Source organism: Hippocampus guttulatus, chromosome 17 (assembly GCF_054856545.1).
Source record: "Hippocampus guttulatus isolate MCC_2025c chromosome 17, RoL_Hgut_1.0, whole genome shotgun sequence".
Classification (NCBI taxonomy): domain Eukaryota; kingdom Metazoa; phylum Chordata; class Actinopteri; order Syngnathiformes; family Syngnathidae; genus Hippocampus; species Hippocampus guttulatus.
In genome coordinates, this window is record NC_141277.1 from 891100 (window position 1) to 910652 (window position 19553).

Consider the following 19553-nt stretch of genomic DNA (forward strand, 5'->3'; position numbering starts at 1 on the left):
ACCCCCGCCTCCTGGCCGACTAAGCTACTGAACCAATGAACTACAATGCTCGGTAAGATTTGCGCCGCTTCCTCAGACAGCGTTGCTAATGTTCACTGTTGCCGGGAGAGGCCCATCTTCATCGTCTCGGTTCCGAGCTTCTGCTGATTGCCGTGTCACCTCTACAGGCTCCAGGTAAGTGGATTACATTCATAAAGAATCGATAGTCAATCACTTAGGCCGAGAGAGCGGAGAAAAAACAGCGGTGCCGTTTGGTTCGAAGGTCCTTCTGAGCAAGCGAGGAGAGAAGAGCACTAAATCCATCACGGGTGAATTACGAGCGTCTCCTCCTGGAAACGACGGACGGGTAATGAGGACAAATGGTAATGAAGGCTTTCATCGACGTGCCGCTCCTGTCCCACTTGGACAGTGTTCGTGTCCTTCATTCATGACATCCATGAGGATGTCCAGTCTCGGCTTTGATGGCAACCTTGAAGCCGCTAGATTGAAGAGCTAGCGTTCTTCATCAAACTTGATTTTATTCATTTTGTCAAAAATGACAAGCCGATATGCCCAAAGCAATTTTGCTTAAGTCACGGCACACTTGCATTTTCAACAAAACATGTTGGCTGGCAACCAGTTCACGTGTTGTCGCAAGAGGCCTTTGAGCCCTCAAGTCAACCGACAGCATATGGACCCTTCCGGAACCTTCCGTCTTCACGCCTGCGTCTTCTCACATAGCCAGCACAGTCTGGAGAGACTTGCTTGCAATTAAGACCACCGAGGTGAGAATATCAGGGGGGGTTCCCCCTCCCTGATAGCAAACAAGTGACCTACTTCTTGAATTGCTGACCCACTTTACTCACAGCAAGTCGCCAGGTGGCCAACAACACCCAATGCTTACGTTCACAGTCACGTTGGGGAAAACTTCGCCTCATGATACAACACTGCATGACCGCAACAACGTGACTTTATGCTTTACAGGAGTTGAAGTTCTGTTTGTTGCTTTTGTGTGAGGAGGCGGTTATCATTAAAAAGCGGTGGGAGCAACAATCTACAGTTAAGTTAGATTGTTAAATGTTCATCACTTCAACATCCAACACTGTATTACTTCAACTTTCCCGACTTTGTGACATACAGTGACTTTGTGTGTGCAGTGTCCAATATATTGCTATCGTGCAAGGTAGCGGTCATCATGAATACTGGTGGGCATTGATTATGTGATAGATCCATCCGAATGTCATGTCAAGTCACACCATGTAGGTGGGCGTGTCCCACGACATCCCGACTTGCGCACTGGTGCCGCGGTGACACCTGTTTTAGATTAGTGGCGGCTCATGTAACATTAACTCTGCTTCCTGTTCCACATGCATGTTTAAACTTAATCCCAGAAGTGCGGTTAAAACTTAAAAAAATAAATAAATAAATGGCGCGCTTGCCAAATGCAGCTTCTGGACATACGCGCCCAAAACCACCAAAGTGTTTGCTTTGACATCTTGGAGCTCTGAACCAGGACGTTGCTTTATCTGCTGCATTACAATGACTAGTTCAACATTGTTGAGTACAGTACAGTGAATCCCATTTATTGTAGGGATATATTTACAGTGTATATACATATATATATATATACAGTATATATACTGTATATGTGTTCCAGTCGATACAGTGGGGGGTGGGGTCACTGTACCAAGACCACAAGCAAGAAAAAAGGGCAAAAACTAATAATTAGTCTGTAATCAATCACTAGTCGATCCAGTTTATTGTCAACCCGCTCATCACAAAAACATTACAAATGACTCGTAAGCGACTGTCCACAAGTGTCCCACTCCGGTCACAACACAGTCGGTCCCCTGAATCGATTTGTTTGGGAATCGCTTAATAAAGAAGGGTCTGGTTCGAACAGGACCCGAGCTTTCGAAGCCACAGACCACCCGTCACCACCCCCCGCCCCCCACGAGCTCACCTCTTAGCTTTCTTCTCCTTCATGATCTTTTTGCTCTCCTCCCGCCGCCGCTTGTTGACGGGGTTCCGCGGGTCGTAGATCTCAAAGGTGTCCTCGTCCTGCATGTTAGCGTCTTTGACCTTGCGGGACTGCTCGTCAAACTGCAGCACGTGGCCGAGCCTGGATGCGGTGGAGATGGGAGAGCAGGTCAATGAGTTTGCCGGGTCATTGATTTCTTCGCATAAATTGTACCGGGAGGGCTAGCTAGTTGAGATTGCTAATTTAGCAACTATGAGGAGAGATACTGTTAGTGCCACTTTTATTGGTCCAGAGAACAAATATTGGGGGTTTGAAGACAATAACTTTTTTCACCAGGTAAAGTGAAGTCAAAGTTTCACCCGCTTATCTGGATTTTGTGCGAAAGGTAAATGTGAGGTCACAGTTCGACGCTGAAGTGTTAATAATGATAAAATATGAACAAATATAAGCATCAATGAAAAATCATTTCTGGCTGCCACAGTTACTATTAGAGCTTAACCCTGATTAACCTTAAGGCGAAATGTGGCAGATTTCTAAAACCCGCAGCAAGATATTTACCCCGGGGTCCATTTTCAAAGGGCTCCATTTTCCACACAACATCCACTCGACCGTGTCTTCTGGACGTCTGTGAGAAAGGGGTTACGGCGAGACGGAGGATGTGATGCAAAGCTACAGAAGCCTCTGCTGTTTATTTTTCTGGCCTTGTTCTCTCTGGCGAGGTGGGGAGGTGGGTTTCGTAAAAGTCGAGGCAGCAGGGCGAGGGGGGCCTGGGGGTGGGAGGGGGGGGGTCTTTGCGCCGACACAGATGGAATAGTTTACCTCCTCTGTCCCAGACTTGACTTCCAGTGTCTGACCTGTTGTAACCCACATTCTGAGTGCGCAGCTCCTGCAGTGGCACACATTTCCCACTGCTGTTTTTCCAGGAACGCGCGGCTAACCACCCCCTGAGTCTTTGCCATACCTGGCGGGGGCAGTGCGGCGAGGTGTCTACCAACCAAGGCTTCTCTCAAATTCATTAGCCCCCCCGACCCCAACAACCGTTCGCTCGCACACACTCCTGGAGACTAATGGCAACAACAGATTGTGTTATTCTAAATCTCTCATTCACACACATGGTATTCATTTCAAACTGGACTTGCTCTTAAGATCCGCGTTGAAAAACAGAATATGAGAGCAGAACAGAGCGTCAAGACCTATTTCCTGGCGGCGGCGAGCTGACGCGTGCACATACTGTACGTACCCCCTGAACTATGACACGCCTCTAAGCGAGTGGAAGGTTGGATGCGCTGCCGCGGCTTTTTTTAATTCGGGCGGAAAACGGCACGGTGAAACGTAGCAGGTGCCAGTTACAAACATGCAATTTGGGCCCGCGTCCTGAACTTTTTTGCCAAATTGAAGCATGATAAGCTCACGTGATCAAGATATTCAGTATGAGCGGGGCCCTCATTATCCTCCTGACTTTATGAGTGTCTGGAAACTCTTTTTCGGAGGTCTTAAGAGTCATGAGCGATGCCATCGGTGAGCTGACTAGGCAGTTTCAATGCGTGTGCTTGCCTTCATGGCTGACTAGTTTCTTCTGCACCGAAGCATTACAGCGATTCATTTTTAGCAAAACATTTTCACTGGCTGTCGAAAAAAATAGCAAGATTTTCAATCTTGAGGTGACATATTGCCACACGGCTACCGCAGAGTGAGGCAGGAGGCGATGTTGTACAATACTTCAGGGACAGTTTAGCATTCTTGAGCGTTAAGACATTTCTTCTCAAGCTATTTTCAACACTTTGAATTAGCAGAAATAGCAGACAATGCGGGGACAGACTAAGAGTATCAACAATAACATTTGAAATAGACAGAAGGGTTCTGCCAAACAGCAACAATATAAGAAAATGAAACTTTTTATGAATCTTTACCATTTGTGAAAGATTTTTTTTAACACGACTGCACTCATCTTGGAAATTGTCCAATTTATTATTATTATTTTTAATTAGAGCAATAAAAGGCTCCCCTGCAAGCCCATTTTTAAAATAGCCCACGGCCATCCCCATTGGGGCGCTCACCATCCTTTGTCGTCGTCCTCGGCCAGCTCTTCCTCCTCCTCCTCTTCCTCCGGGGCTTCGCTGATGGCCGTCGACAGCTTGGACTTGAAACGATTGAGCAGCTCCATCGTCTGTTGAGGAAATTCAACATGAACGTTGCGGGGGTTCTTTTCCAAAGTCCGCTGCACTGCAAGTCAGGGTTCATACCCGTCGGGCATTGATGTTGGTATTGTTTACCTGCTCCTCTCTGCCCGAGCTTTTCTTGCGCTTGTCTTTCCTCCGCTCCTCGTACTTCTTCCTCTCCTCTAGATACTCGGCGACAGCCTCGCTGGTCGGCTTTTTGGTCTCTGGACAAACGGGCGACGTGTTACCGACCGTACGTAACACCACAACTTGAGCCTCGGCTAACGCACTGGGGCCACGTTCAACCTCTTTTATCCCTTTTCCATTCCAAAAAAAAACTTGGTACTCGTTCGGCACCAGGGCCAGTGCTGTGCTTCGTTGGTGCTTCACAAGTTCTTACCAAGAACGTGTTTGCTTTTCCACCGGCAAAGAGCCAAGTAGGGGCTACGTCATTACGTAGCCCCCACATTCGCGCTGGAAAAGGGCCATGTTACATCTCCAATACTTTGGAAAGTTGAAAATTTGAGACATGGGATAATCTTTTAAGACCAATTGATAACCAGGCCCACTTTGATAGGAAGGGTGGGAAATGCGCACATTTTCAGTCAGTGCGTATCGCTGCTTTGAATGGCAGGTTTGTAGAGCCAGCGGCTTTTGTTTTTGAAGGAGCACTTTCTCCCCAGCCTCACATCTTAGCCGTTGACAAATGGCAAGCCAGAAAATGTGGATAACGTGATCAGAGAGAAAAGATTGTCACCACCTGGTTTATTCAAACAGATGAGAATTAAGATTTCTGGTACTTCGTACAACAAAGTAATAGCAGCCGGCCCCGTGTAGCGAACCGAACTTGGCGGAAGCGCGGCTTTTAATGAGTACTATTTTCTGACTGGCTCGGGAGTCATATACCCGTCCGCAAGTCCAACACGACAAGAAAGTGTTGTGTACTAAATGCAGCTGAGAATATTTTTTCCACCCCACCTCTGGCGGCGGTGCCTGGTGTGAAACTCCCGACGTGAAGTCACCGAGCAGCAGACGGTCTGGGTCTGGCTGGCGGAAGATGCAGCGTGATGTGATGTTTTGTTGCGGGGCGCGCATGACAGACGTCTGTGGCGATGCTCATGTTGTGCTGCGCTAACAAACAAATGAGCTAACAGAAACCACAGCTAAGCCGGCTTCATGTCTGGCGAGCGAGCTAGCAGCCGTCGCATGCTTCAATGTCAAGTTTGTGATCAAGGCGGGATGAGTCCGTAGACAAGAATATTTTTCACAAAGTTTTCACAAAAAATCAATTCACTCAAAGATTTTAACACTACACCAACGTATGTTTGTCCTGCATGTCATTTAAAATCAGAAAATGAATCGTCTGGCTGCCTCAGGGTCACCTCTCTGAACACATTACAGAATAGGGCAGTAAAAATGTGTCACCGATGTGTTCCATCGGCATCTCTCGCAACACGCGCTTGGCCAAATAAGCCACCATGAACATTTGCAAAATATTAAGCATTGAATATGTCCATGTTTTTCGAGGACGAGAACTCCTTATGCGCATCAAACGAACTGTCAACGGTTCTTTGGTGGAAACAAGACAAAAATGTTGTTTGTGTACAGACAAAATCTCAAGGAAAAATGTGTCTTTGAACTCGCATTGGCCTGTCCGGTTGTTGCCCCTCATGACTAGCTTAAAGTTTGACGGGCTTTCGAGCTAGATTCCTGCCCTCTCCAGTCACCCGGGCTCTGCCAGGACAACAAATCAAGATGCCTTGTGTTGTAGCAACCAGTCTTTTATAAGATCACAATCTGTTTTTTGGCGAGCGACGCAACGCCAATCTCTGAAGCAGCCTCGCTTTCGATCATCAATCAAAAAAGACACTGATGACAATGTAGTTTAAATTAGCTTCCGTTTCTTTTTTGAACAGCACTTTCCTTTTTATTTCATTCATCATTACAAAAAGTTGTTTTCAATTTTCGTTAATTTATTCGTTTTGCATTCACTCTAACAACCTTGCCAGTTACCTCCATGAGGGCGGACGATATTGCGGCCCACATACGGTAGTCGGGTCCATCCCATCTGGAGCTTTACAACACGAGTGCGGTGCCAAGATACAAAACATTCCTTTGGTCGCAAGCTCTTCTTTACTTGATTTTGCTGCTTCAGTAAAATATTTGGGGTTTGGAGCGCCGAGGAGATTTTGTAACTTCTTTTGTTTTTTTTGACACTTTAAAAGCCTGATGATTTGTCAATGACTTATTCGAGAACAATGAGTGGCACAGTAATCATTTATTGCAGCCCTCAAATATTTTAGTGCCAATGTAAAGTGCTTCCCCCCGTGAGTGAAGTGAGCAGCTTGGGGGTCTGGCGAGAAGGCAGGAGGGTGATTTAAGATGGCGAGTACGGTCTTGTCAATACGTGCAGCCTGCACAGCACTGTGGCTGAAATTTACAGACCCCCGACAGACATGGTGCGGCCACCGGCCCGTGACTTGCAACAATTCCAACATGGTGGAATTAACTTCTGTCCCTAATGCGGGAGCAAAGTGACAAAGCTCTCCAAAAAGGAGCCCCGTCCTGCAGCCAAGGTGGAAGCACAAAGCGCAGACTCCCGTATACTCGCGGCTTGGCCCCGCAGATTTGCGTATTCACCGATTTTTGTGTTTTGTTTTTTCCAAATGTAATTTTCTGCGAGAAGAATGCAGAACCCCGTAGGAGATAACAATAGACATCTGCAACTAACTGACACAATCAAAAGCTTCCCCGTCTGTCTTAGTGACCATTAGTTGAGAATGCAGCGCGGACCACCCGGCTCTCAGAGTGGTAAGAGTTTGCTGGAGGCGGTTTTAAAACACCATTAAAATGTGCCTTGTATTAAAAAAAAAAAAAAAAAAAACAATAAGAGTGAAGAAACATGGCCCACATACCCTCCTTGACTTCATCCGTGGCGGGCTTAGGGCCATCTTCTCTTTGCTTCAACGCCTTCAGCTCCTTCTTCAACTGGCGAACTTCCTTGCGCAACTCTTGGCTGGGGAGGGAGAAACAAACAAATGAATAAAGGAGAGGATTTGGCAGAACTGTCCATACCCGGGTGGCGCTAGCCTCCATCTGAAGGGCCCAAAAAAAATGAAGAATGGTTTTGCGCAACTGCATAAATCACCCAGAAAACAGTTGCTCGACGATGACAAGGATGGCATAAGCAGTAGAAAATGGATGTCTGGTATAAGGCAAGGTCAGCAGACCAAAGTCACTGTCTGAAGAGACTCGCCTCCCTGCCACACGCAGCAATCTCCCTGTACATTAACATGTATAGTGTTGTTTTTGCACATGCAAAGTTACAAATATTCAAATGTAATCTACAAAAAAAAAAAAAATCAATAAACTGCCCATCGTACAGTAAGGTAGGATATACTGATAGTGACGAACTGGAACTGTTCCAAGTTCACTATCAAAGTGAACAAGGAGAACTACAGGATGTGTATTGTAAACAATCACACAGCTTTGCATATCAGTAAAGTCGATGTGGCTTCAAACACCGTACGCAGGCAATTGAACACAAACAGTGAAGAAACATTTCGATGGATAATATAACAATAGTCACAGGCATATATTCTTTATCATCTCCAAATAAGTACTAATATATTAGTGTGGTCTGTCTATTTGCGTCTCCTATGGGAAAAGTTTACTCTAAATCCCAACAAATTTGAGGCTGACCGGCGTCACCACCTTCTACTGTATATCATCATTATGCACATTATTTATGGAGCTACATGTCTTCCAGTTATGAGTAACATCTCCTCCTCTCTCTTAAGTGGTTTGCGGCGTTGAGGGAAAAGCTCTCAACGGTCATCCGCGTAGAGAAGAGGATCGTTTGGGATACGACTGTGTCTTTAAACTCCATGACACCTCTGTATGCGTGCCAGTAAATGTTGTTTATATTCGCCCTCTTCAAATGTGGAGTCGTTACATAAAGTTTTCAAGCAAGGCGGATAACACGAGCAAGCCGGGGCGGGGGGGGGAGCAATGCGGCCTCTTTGACCCGCGGAGCCGACCCACTTGGCGGGCAGCCCGAAAAGCGGGGCTCCCGCGGGGCGAGACGTGCCGGTCAGGTCGGCCCGCGCCGCCTCATATGACGCAGGCTTGCAGATGTTCAGCTGGGGACTGATGATGTTTTGGTAAGCCTGACACTTATCGTGTTGCTGCCATGCTCTCAAAGCTCAGGTAAGCTGCAGCGTCTGGGCCCCCGGAGCAGCAACGTGAAGCATCTCCAGACTAAACAATGACGGCCTTTGTTTCTGACGTCTGCTTCTTCAGTCTGTCCATTTTTTCTTCTTCTTCTTCTTCTTCTTCTTCTATTAGATGTTTAGCCCTGGTGGAAGGTCTACTTGATCCACATGGGGTGCTGCAATGCTTTGACTGACACATTTTTGCATGTGTTTACGAATTAAGCAAGCAGCCTTTCCAAAGTAAAAGTTGTGCGGTTGTTTTAAATACACAGTGTGCATTGTGCAAGCGTTCTGTTTTACGCATAGTTTAAAATACAACTCTGTCGCGACGGCCAAAAGATTGCCACCAATAAAGGGAAGGAGACCAGAAAGGGACCGGCGAAGTCCCGACAACAATTTGAACATACTTCAGGGCTCCACGAATTCTTCCGCAGGCATCGAACTAACATTGCACAATAGTACAATATTGTGTCAAATGGTGCCCACTCGGCATCCATTGTAACCTGGTCATCCTGGAAGGGGGATTGTCCCATCTGCGGCCCCTTCTCAAGGTTTTACTCAGATGTCCCCCGCCCCCCGTTTTTCCTTGCCCTCCTGGGGGTTAAGGTCAGGGGATGTCGTGAATATTTGTCAACTGTGGTCACGTGAAACACTTTGAGACCGTTTGTGATTAAGGGCTAGAGAAAATAAATGTGATTTGACTTTTTATTATGGAAAGCTGAGGTTGATCCGGTACTTTGTAATTATGTGACAGCGACAATGAAATTAACAGCCCGCCCGAGTAATGTTGAAAAACTGTTCTTCCTCTGACCGATGCCTGACCTATAAATGCCACTGCGGTATATAATAATCCCTACATAGTGACTAGGGAGTAGGAAATGAGTGGACAATTCCAAACACAGCCACAGTGTGAGATAACGTATGGTGACTTTACACTGCACGCTCTCCAAAATGAAAGGGCCGCAGGACGCGACGGTCTGTACAGACAAACATCTTAAATGCGTCCGCTTCCGGATCTTCTCAAGATACTGCGCAGCTGCTGTCCCTCTCTCAGGATGATAAGAGGGAGTGAAAGTCAAAGAAAGAGCTGCGGGCGATTACCTTTTCATAAAGAAAGCATACGAGGAGACTGGCGGTGATCCAGAACCTCCAGAAGACTCGGGTGTCTGGCAAAGGTCTGAGGCTGACGCGGGACTTTTACAAAGCTTAAAATAGCCGCGCGATGACTGCACGAAAACCCGATCGTTTTCCGAAATATCGGTGCGGGCGTGCTTGTCGTTTTTGGACTTCTCCGCATTCTCAGTTTACGGGCTTGGAGTAAGAAATAAAGGCCAACTGTTCAAATAAAGCGGCCGTTGAAATGAGTTAGAGGTCTATTAAAACAAGTCAAACTTAACGCCTCGCTATGTGGCCGCGCACAGCGAGGAGACCGCAAGGATGGCCGAGGCCGTCTCCTGTCACGACCGAGCGAGTGATGCGGACCAACGGGCTGGGTGAACTCGCCTCGGGGGGCACTCCACGGCTTGGGCCCGGGCCAAAGAGAACTGTGAGCTGGAGAGCAGGAATCCAAAGCTCCACGCAGGAATTTGCATGACTCGGCACAGCGCTCCAGACCGACGCGCGGCCCACCGCGGGTCCCTGTTTTACAACATCGTCTGCCACGCAAGGACCACCCCCTCCCCTGCAACAACCCGGCCCCAATATTACACTACGGCCCCCAACCGCCTCCCTATCTGGCCGCCGCCATGATGCCAGACAGCAAAGCGTATGCTTCCAATGTATACAGTACGCTGCAGTGCGGGTTGTATTTACACCCTCTATGGGGGAAACCATCTTTCTTACGAGGGTATAATGGAAATATAACGCAGTTTTACCCTATGCGCCCCGGCTATTTTGCAGACCTTTGACACACAAAATCAATGTTACCTTGCATTGGTCCATCTAGGATGTTTCGCAATACTTTATTAGCTTTGAGACAGCGGAATTTCGTTCGATAAAACTGTATGGTTCGGGTGACCGTTTTGGTCTTTAAATAGAACCAATAAAATCAATCAAACAGCTCGAGCACGCTGTACCTCTTATTTGGAGACGTGAGCAAGGAAGAGAGTGTGTTTTCACAAGCTGAACGATGGAAAACATGTGGGAGAGGGAAAAACGATATAAAAGTGTTTCGCTATTGTAGATTTTCACCGATGGCGAGTGGGACACCAAACTCGTACACGGTCTGAGGTATTTTGCTGTAATTTTTACGCATTCTTTTTTATTTTAACCCCTCGGGGTGCAAGTCTGTCTGGAAGCCTTTCCGACCAGCCGGCCAGGGAGCGAGCGACCCATGCGGCGCAGCTGTGTTGCACTGGGCCAGAGTTCTGTAAACCTGGCAGCTCCCAAACGTACACAATCCCGCAGCCAAGCGCTGGATTATCTCAAGTGGTTTTCCACACACACGCACGCACGCACACGCACGCAAACACACACCGACCGAGGCTGCATAAACTCTGCAAGGCCTCAGTGAGTGAGAACGCGCCGGCTCACATCCAATGAAGCCGGCGAAGACGCAGCGTTGCTGGCCGGGCCGCGCATTGTGTCTGATGACCCACTTTGGATGCAGATGATCCGGGGCGTGCCGTCCATGACTCTGTGGCTTGCGATGAGGATGATGATGTAATATGGCAAAGTAATATGACGGTGAAGGCAGGGGTTTCGCAAACCTTTCGGGTGCGGGGACTGGACTGTCGGGAGCAAAGCTAAACACAGCGAGCACACTCTCGCAGCAGCTGCTGTCAGCCACAGCTCTCACACAAAGTCGCCCCACCCTGCCATGTGACTTGGTTGTCTTCTCTTATTGGTCGCGAGAACGCAAAGAGGAAGAAAATTTGCTGTACGGACTCATTGAATGCAGACAAAATGGTATTGAGACCTCAGCGAAAAGATTTATTCCCTATTGATGCCAAAAGATGGCAGCAAATCAAAGAGATTTGGGCGGTGGCAATCCAGGTTTTTCCTCCTGCGTCTATATAATTCCTTGACACCGATATGCCACAAGATGGCGCCATAGGACAACTTTTATATTAGACAGTGCTTTGGCCTGAGCACAAAAACAGCTCATGGGCAAGTTTCTCAGCAAATAGTCGAGGATACGTTCCCCCAAAATACCAGACTAACTCTTTTTTTTTCTTTAACTAGGAGCACAGTGGCCCCTCACCTGAAATTTTAGGAGCGCAAGTTGAACATTAAAGAGGCAGGCATTGTAAATTCACTTGTGTAAATGTTTTCCACTCATTTTTACTACAGTCATCATAAATGGGCTGAAGTGTAGAGCCAGAGTTTGTCAGGAACACAAAATAATAGCCCAGAATAATCCAAATTAAAAAAAGGAAATTTACTGGATGCACACGCACGAGTCGAAAAACAAATTGCCACCATTTAGGGGCAGTCTGGAGCGGGGGCCTGAGTGAATACATGAATCTCGCAAATTCGAAAATCGCAAACATTCTCCACTCAAGCAAGCAGGCTCCAGGCTGGTTCTAACATCACACGCAAAGCAGGCGAGGCAGCGTTTGGAAGCCTACTCGCACCACCTGTGGTCGATTTGGTCCGTACCAGAGGGCGAAACCAACTAGAGGGTCATTAAAAATAGACGAAAGAGTACTAGCGTGAAAACGCCAGTACAGAGCTAACTAACCATGACGATGACTAACAGGAAGTCGACTGCTGTCTTCGGCCACCAATGGTGAAGTGATGCGCGTGAGCAGACATATGGAGGCACTTTGCTACCACATAACACACGCGCGCATGCGCGCGCGCGCTAAGTTCCAATTATAACCAAACTTTTGAGTGGATATGAACTCTGGTCGAATCATATTGAAGCAGTTGATGGCGGCAGAGTGTTGGGATGGTGGCCTGATAGAGCAACCCCCCTCCTCCCCGCCCACCCGCCAGCCCCTCTTCAAACATAACAATGCCCCCTTTGTGCAGGACTAACAGTGTACCTTGCTGCAAGCTCTGTGATGCCATGCCAAGACAAACTACTGTGTTGGGTTAAAGTTCTTGTCGCAAAACAATCTGTGCTTGTGTTTAATAAACTACAATGGGCCTGGCTTTCAGTCAAGCGCGCAGACACACGTGGTACGCACACACAAGTTTATCCCATTAGCACTAATGAGAAGGGCGAGTTCCATTCGATGTGCTGAGAGGGCTACCTGTTGACGGGACGGGTGAGACGAGCGCGACAGTCGCTTTCTCTCTCTCAATCGTCGACGCTTTGCATATGCATTCAATGGTACTATCTCACTTTCAATGGTGAATAATTCATTAAAAAAAGAGGCTTCAAGCTGCGCATTGTTAAAAGCAAACGTAATGATCCATGTAATGATCTACAAACGGTCCATTTGATTATCCTCTGTGAAATATTACAGATATATACTGTCGATTATAGATACATTTATTAACAAGCATGAAAATTTTAGTTAGGTTTCTTTTTGTTGGGGGGGGGGGGGATTAATGGCATGTCCATTCAATTCAATGAGGTAAGATGATGGTGGAAACTTTAGACGGGGAATTCTGGGAACACTGCAAATTAGAAGCTTTCCATTAGACGCATGGAAATGTGTTTCCATAATTATGATGCAAAAGACACTTTGATCTGGCATGTTGCAATTATGTGTTAGCAATGTCGTAATTAACAGCACTCCCGAGTAATGGATCAAGAATATTGACTGTATAATTGTTTTTTATCCCGGTATAGTAATTAGGGAGTGCTTAATAGCCCATAAAAGTAAATTAACAATGACTATTTTGGAACAGCAAACCTGAAATACTTGAGACTCTGCACTGGAATCAAAAGGGTTCACATAGTCAAACTTAACAGAGGTGCAGATCGCCCACTGAGCAAAGTGAAGATCAACAGCGCCCCCAGCAGGGAGTAACCTTACTGTACAAGTGTAATAATACCAGGGGCGGGGAAAAAAAGCCCGTTTTTGATCTGCTTTGGGCGAAAATGTTGGTGCTTAAATATACACAGTCTCAGTCTCCCTCTTTTTTATTTTATGTGTCGGTTTTACAGTTTTTTCAGCCCACATCAAGTGAGAGTGACACTTAGGCAGCTGGGCTCTGTGTAAAATACACGTACGTGTGCAGTCATACCTGCGGCTGCTCTTCTTGCCCCGCTCCTCGTCGTCGTCTTGGGGCTCGCTGGCTTTCCCGGCACCCTTCTCCTTCTTCAGCTTGGCCCTGACCAGCTCGCTCATTTTCTCGCTCTTGTCATCCTCCTGTAAGAATGCGACCACACGTCTGGGTAATATTTGATGAGTGTCTTTCGAGTTTAATTTGAACGTACCCCAGCTTCATCTCCAGATGTCTTCTCTCCTCTTGAAAAGACAAACATGATGACATGTCATTAGTCCTGCTTATTGTTATCAAATTATTATCAGTGCCTGCCCAATATGAATTTTATGAGGCCGATGCCAGTTCTGAAATTTGCCAGACTGATTAAAAATTCAATAAAAACTCTTTTTTGGGCGGACAATGATTTAGTGGAGCACTGATGAATGACTTCATGAATCCAATTACTTATCAACAGCTGGAACGGAGCTCAGCCTGGGATCATCCTTCAGGAGGTCGTGGCTGCTTTTGCTCTTTCCTTTCAGGCTCTGGGGCGACAACAAAGATAGAGGGAAACCGATCCGAAACACAGAATGTTTTCAAGCAGCCATCTCTACCTGACTAACTTGATTGACCACCTCCTCGTCTTCTTCGGCCTCCTCGCCGAATGACAGCAGACTGAAGTTCCTTCAGTTGACGGACAAATATATATACAGTGACGCATGGGTTTACGAGTAAAAAAAAAAAAAATCACCCGTTCATGTGAATCGTGACTACGCGTGACTTACTTTGTGGCTTTTGACTGTGATTTCTTTCCTTCATCTTTTTCTTTTTCCTTCTTTGCTTTCTTTGTTTCACGTGGCTCAACGTCGTCAAAAGGACAGTGCAGCACCTAGATCGTAGAGGAAAGAAAGAAAATCAAATGAGTGAATCGTGTATGATTTGAGAATCCGGAATATCTTACCTCAGCCGTTCTTATTTTGTGGGGATTCAAAGGTCTTTCGTTGCCATCACATTCCACGTCCGCTAACCTGAGCATGTTGTAGATCGTGTCTCCAGTCACCTGCAAGCAACGCTTTTGTCTGAGTCGAACGTCTGGACGCAAAAACAGGAAGAGCTTCGTTTCAAACTCACCTTGGCAAAAATGGTGTGTTTGTTGTTGAGCTCATCGGCACGTCCCAACGTGAAGAAGAACTGGCTCCCATTGTCGTGTGTCCCAGCGTTGGCCATGGCGACCAAACCTCTTCGATTGAAGCGAAGTCTGGTGTGAAACTCATCCTGAGGGTGGAAGCAGTAAAGACAAACATTACGCTGCACACGTCTTCCATACAGGCCAATACCCAATGTTTGTAACCAATGGGTGGCTATTGGTAGAAGGTGTGACGTCATGGTGATAGTCTTATGGAAACATTTTCATCCGTGAGTTTGAGGGACTGGCATTCCATCCCAACCTTGAACGTCCTGCCGTAGATGGACTCTCCTCCTGTTCCGGTCCCAGTTGGATCTCCACCCTGTATGATAAATTCAGGCACCACCCTGTGGAATATTGTTCCATCGTAGTAACCTTTGCCACGATGAGAATGAGAGCCATTATTCAAGCAACTGTGTCCATTTAACGACTTCAAACTTGAACTGTGTAACTGTTTACCTTCCATGCACAGCTGTACAAAGTTCCTACATGCTTTCGGAGCTTCTTTGGACCACAGCTCGATGTCAATGTCACCCGCGGAGGTCTTCAACAAGACCTTCCACGACAAGTGAAGTGGATTGGTGAAACATATAGTGGTTGAAAAGGCCCTCGTTGTCGTTAAATGTGACACATTTGAGTCCACTCACCTTTCCATTCGTGGGTGGTTCTTGGATGTATATATTGCTCATTTTCGCGACAACGGCTGGTTCCCACTACTTTTTAAAGGCGGGCTTTAAGTTTTTATTGAACAAAACGACGCTCTGGGGCAGAAGATAGTTTAATTTGCGACACTACCTGCCTGGTGCGACCGTATCGTTTACGTCCCTGTGTGAGGGGGGAATAATAATATTGTGACGGTTATTGATTCTTTATTTATCCAGTATTTACACTTGAATAAACTTTCGTGCTTTTACTATTTACGTCATATATATGCTTGGATTGGAGGCGTACATCGGTGGACGTGCATTTGCGACATACAAGGAAAGAAATTCTCCCTGCACCCCTAAAAGTGATGGGTTGGTTTGACCCACGTGCCGTTTGAAAATCATCCCCCCATGAAACAGCGGCAATCGAAAGGGTTCCGAGTATTTGGGCGCCGAACGGAAGTACCGTAATTCCGAACGGGACATGGCGGAAGCTCGTCGACAATGGCGGCAGCTGAAAACAATGTGGAACTGAAGCGAAAAGCTGATCAAACTCAGGATGAGGACGGAGAAAATGAGGAATGGGTCGGCCCCATGCCGAGCGAGGCCGCGACGACCAAGAAGAGGAAAGGTGGGTGTGATTTGTTCAACACCGAGACAGAGTCATCGCGCAATAACCCGAAATGAATGGTTCGGCGTTTTAGAAAATACCATGATATATGTACACGCTGCAAGAAAATATCAAACCAAAAACTATCGCGTTTTTTCTCTTCAACATGAGGCAGCCGAGCAACTAGCACGTTTACAAAGAGATCCTGCAGCATTAGCTGCGGTCATTGCACGAGAAGATGCTACAACCAATAAGGTGTGGGAAGATATTTACAAAATGCTCACAGTTCTTTCACTGTTTGGCCCAGTTCTGGAATACGAACGCGTCTACCTGGACAACCTGCCTTCAGCTGCCATGTATGAAAGGAGCTACATGCACAGAGATGTGATCACACACATTGTTTGCTCCAAGTAAGTTTCTGTTTTCTATAGCTCTTTCCTGTGCGTCCATCAGTGGATGCTAATGGCTCCTTGACTATGTTGTTGTTGTTTTTTTTTTTTTAGGACAGACTTTGTCATCACAGCCAGTCAGGATGGTCACGTCAAGTTCTGGAAGAAAAAGGAGGACGAGGGAATCGAATTTGTCAAACACTTTCGGAGTCATCTTGGTAAGCTGTGATTTTTTTAATTTGAAAGTCTCCCCTTTGTCTTCTCACAGAAATCTGCCCAAAATGAGATCGTAAGATTTTACAATATGAGCACGCTCCAAATTGTCCGCGTGTGGGTTTTTTTCTGTGCAGGCGTGATCGAGAGTATCGCGGTGAGTGCTGACGGCTCTCTCCTGTCTTCGGTCGGCGAGGACCAGGCCATGAAGGTCTTTGACGTCATCAACTTTGACATGATCAACATGCTCAAGCTGGGGTGAGTCCACGAGACAAATCGCACAGATGCAATTTTGTTCGGCTCTGAAAGTGGCCGGAACCTCTGATGTTTGGTACCTTTTGGGAAACGTTGCAGTTTGGATGACATTGCAACCTGGCGCATAATTCACAACAATTGGTTGCATTGCCATGAACTGTTGCGATGGTGATATCGCAAATTCCTTGGGGTTGAATTGAGAGGTTCATCCATTTCGTTTTTCATTGCAGCTTCCACCCAGGGCAGAGCGAGTGGATCCACAATCCCGGAGATGCCATTTCCACGGTGGCCTGCTCGGAAAAATCCACCGGCAGGATTTTTGTCTACGACGGCCGGGGAAGCGGCGAGCCTCTCCACGTCTTCGAGAAGATGCACTCCTCGCCGCTGTCCCAGATCCGCCTGAATGCCAAATTTCGAGTGGTCGTCTCCGCGGACAAAGCGGGAATGCTGGAGTACTGGACTGGCCTCCCCTCGGAATTCAAGTTCCCCAAACACGTGCAGTGGCAATACAAGACTGACACGGATTTGTACGAGTTCGCCAAACACAAAACGTACCCTACCGGCCTGGTGTTCTCGCCTGACGGCAAGAAAATGGCCACCATGGCGTCTGACCGCAAAGTCCGAATCTTCCGCTTTCTCACGGGGAAACTTATGAGAGTGTTTGACGAATCCTTAACGGTAAGTAGTTAAGGTTACCGTCTAAAGAGTGCCCCCGGTGACTTGTTTTTGAGTACATTTTATTAATTACACTGCTCGACGGCAAATTTTAATCGGCTTGATGTGTCTCTAAAAATTTTTTTTACTGATTTAAAAAAAAAAAACTCTGTCATTACCACTGTGGCTTGTTGGCCGCCGCGCCAGATGTTCACAGAGCTGCAGCAAATGAGGCAACAGCTGCCAGACATGGAGTTTGGCCGGCGGATGGCGGTGGAGCGAGAGTTGGAGAAAGTGGACGGCATCCGACTCACCAACATCATCTTTGACGAAACGGGCCATTTCGTCCTGTACGGTACCATGCTGGGTATCAAGGTCATCAACGTGGAAACCAATAGGTGAGTGCTCAAGCTAAAGAAGAAGAAAAAAAAAAAAGACGAGCGGCAAACGTCAGAATTATTTTTCTTTTCCCCTGCAGATGCGTGCGCATACTTGGGAAGCAGGAGAACATCCGTGTGGTCCAGCTGAGTCTCTTTCAAGGGGTCGCAAAGGCCATGCAAGTGGCGCCCACCGTGGAGATGAAGGCCTCAGACAATCCGGCTTTACAGAACGTGGAGCCGGACCCCACCGTATTCTGCACCGCCTTCAAGAAGAACCGATTCTACATGGTGACAAACTGTAGATGAGAAGAGAGAGACGAGCCGTTTGTCACCCCAGTTGAAGTGTACTGGAAAACTGACAACAGGTGAGGTTTTCACACAAATATTCTCTCTTGAAGTTCTCAAAGAGGGAACCCGAGGACACCAAGAGTGCCGACTCCGACCGAGACATCTTCAACGAGAAGCCCTCCAAGGAGGAGGTGATGGCCGCCACGCAGGCCGAAGGCCCCAAGCGAGTGTCAGACAGCGCCATCATTCACTCCACCATGGGTGACATCCACATCAAGCTCTTCCCCGTAGAGTGAGTGGCTCCCATTGCCGACGCGCCTCAGACGTTCCAACGAACGCTCACCTCTCCTTATCCTTGTAGGTGTCCGAAAACGGTGGAGAACTTCTGTGTGCACAGCAGGAACGGCTACTACAACGGACACATCTTCCACAGAGTCATCAAGGTTTGTGCTGTCGGCAGGATCATACCACGCCGGGATCTGTATGTGCGTCGCCCAAAACGGCTTGCTCTGTGGGAGTCCCTCAAGGCTCTATTTTAGGACTGATGATTTCTACGCTCTCTGTAAATTATCTCCCACCAATCCTTGAAGATGACTGTCATCCATATGCGTATCATGTGACTACTTTCTGCGGTAATGGTACTCTGACTGGAATCAGCAAAACTGCGGCTAATGCTAACGTAACAATGCAAAGCGGAGAGGGGGACATAAGATCATTTAGTTTAGTAGCGTGGGAAGAATAAAGATGGAAATATCATAGATGACAAAACTCCGATTTGTAAACTGTAAATTCTTGAGGTCTTGTTACAGACTGACAGGAGCTAATATGTACTTGATCAACACGTAGAAACACGACTCTCAAAGCTAGCGTGGCAGAAAATATAATGCAAGCCATTTTCTAGATTAGATTATCTCGATTCGACGCTTTCAAAATCCCACAAAAGGGATGAAGTGCAGTTTGAAATGGAAGCAAAACTGGGTTGGTGTGTTCAGGGTTTCATGATCCAGACCGGAGACCCCACCGGCACCGGCATGGGTGGCGAGAGCATCTGGGGCAGCGAGTTTGAAGACGAGTTCCACGCCACCCTGAGACACGATCGGCCCTACACGCTCAGCATGGCCAACGCGGGCCCCGCCTCCAACGGCTCGCAGTTCTTCATCACCGTGGTGCCCACGGTGAGTTCAGCCAGCGTCCCACAATTAGTGGCTGTGAGAAGTGCAGAATAATCAAAAGTACTGAAGTTGTATGTGCTCGGCAGCCTTGGCTAGACAACAAGCACACGGTGTTCGGAAGGTGCACCAAAGGCATGGAGGCTGTGCAGAGGATCTCTAACGCCAAAGTTCATCCCAAAACGGACAAACCGTATGAAGACATCAGCATCATCAACATCACCATTAAATGATCGGACATCCGCTTCCTGTACATCGTTTTTATATTAAACAATACTTTGTACATTAAATGGTGGATAATTTGACTCACCTTGTCACAACAAAAAAAT

At 47.1% G+C, this 19553-nt stretch overlaps 2 protein-coding genes across 2 annotated transcripts; one reads left to right on the forward strand and one right to left on the reverse strand.

The window, feature by feature from the left end:
* Positions 1–1704: 1704 nt before the first annotated feature.
* Positions 1705–15444, reverse strand: cwc27 (CWC27 spliceosome associated cyclophilin). Its single transcript, XM_086135871.1, has 14 exons — positions 15270–15444; positions 15082–15178; positions 14885–14997; positions 14568–14711; positions 14398–14496; positions 14222–14325; positions 14051–14120; positions 13902–13981; positions 13669–13699; positions 13476–13600; positions 7035–7135; positions 4234–4343; positions 4018–4127; positions 1705–2101 (listed from the first exon to the last, which is right to left on the reverse strand). The coding sequence occupies exons 1-14, from the start codon at positions 15309–15311 to the stop codon at positions 1939–1941; spliced, it is 1389 nt and encodes a 462-aa protein (XP_085991997.1). The 5' UTR covers positions 15312–15444; the 3' UTR covers positions 1705–1938.
* Positions 15445–15744: 300 nt separating this feature from the next.
* Positions 15745–19514, forward strand: ppwd1 (peptidylprolyl isomerase domain and WD repeat containing 1). Its single transcript, XM_086135848.1, has 11 exons — positions 15745–15897; positions 16184–16286; positions 16380–16483; positions 16616–16736; positions 16964–17411; positions 17595–17785; positions 17866–18055; positions 18166–18347; positions 18417–18498; positions 19048–19230; positions 19314–19514. The coding sequence occupies exons 1-11, from the start codon at positions 15771–15773 to the stop codon at positions 19455–19457; spliced, it is 1875 nt and encodes a 624-aa protein (XP_085991974.1). The 5' UTR covers positions 15745–15770; the 3' UTR covers positions 19458–19514.
* Positions 19515–19553: the final 39 nt, after the last annotated feature.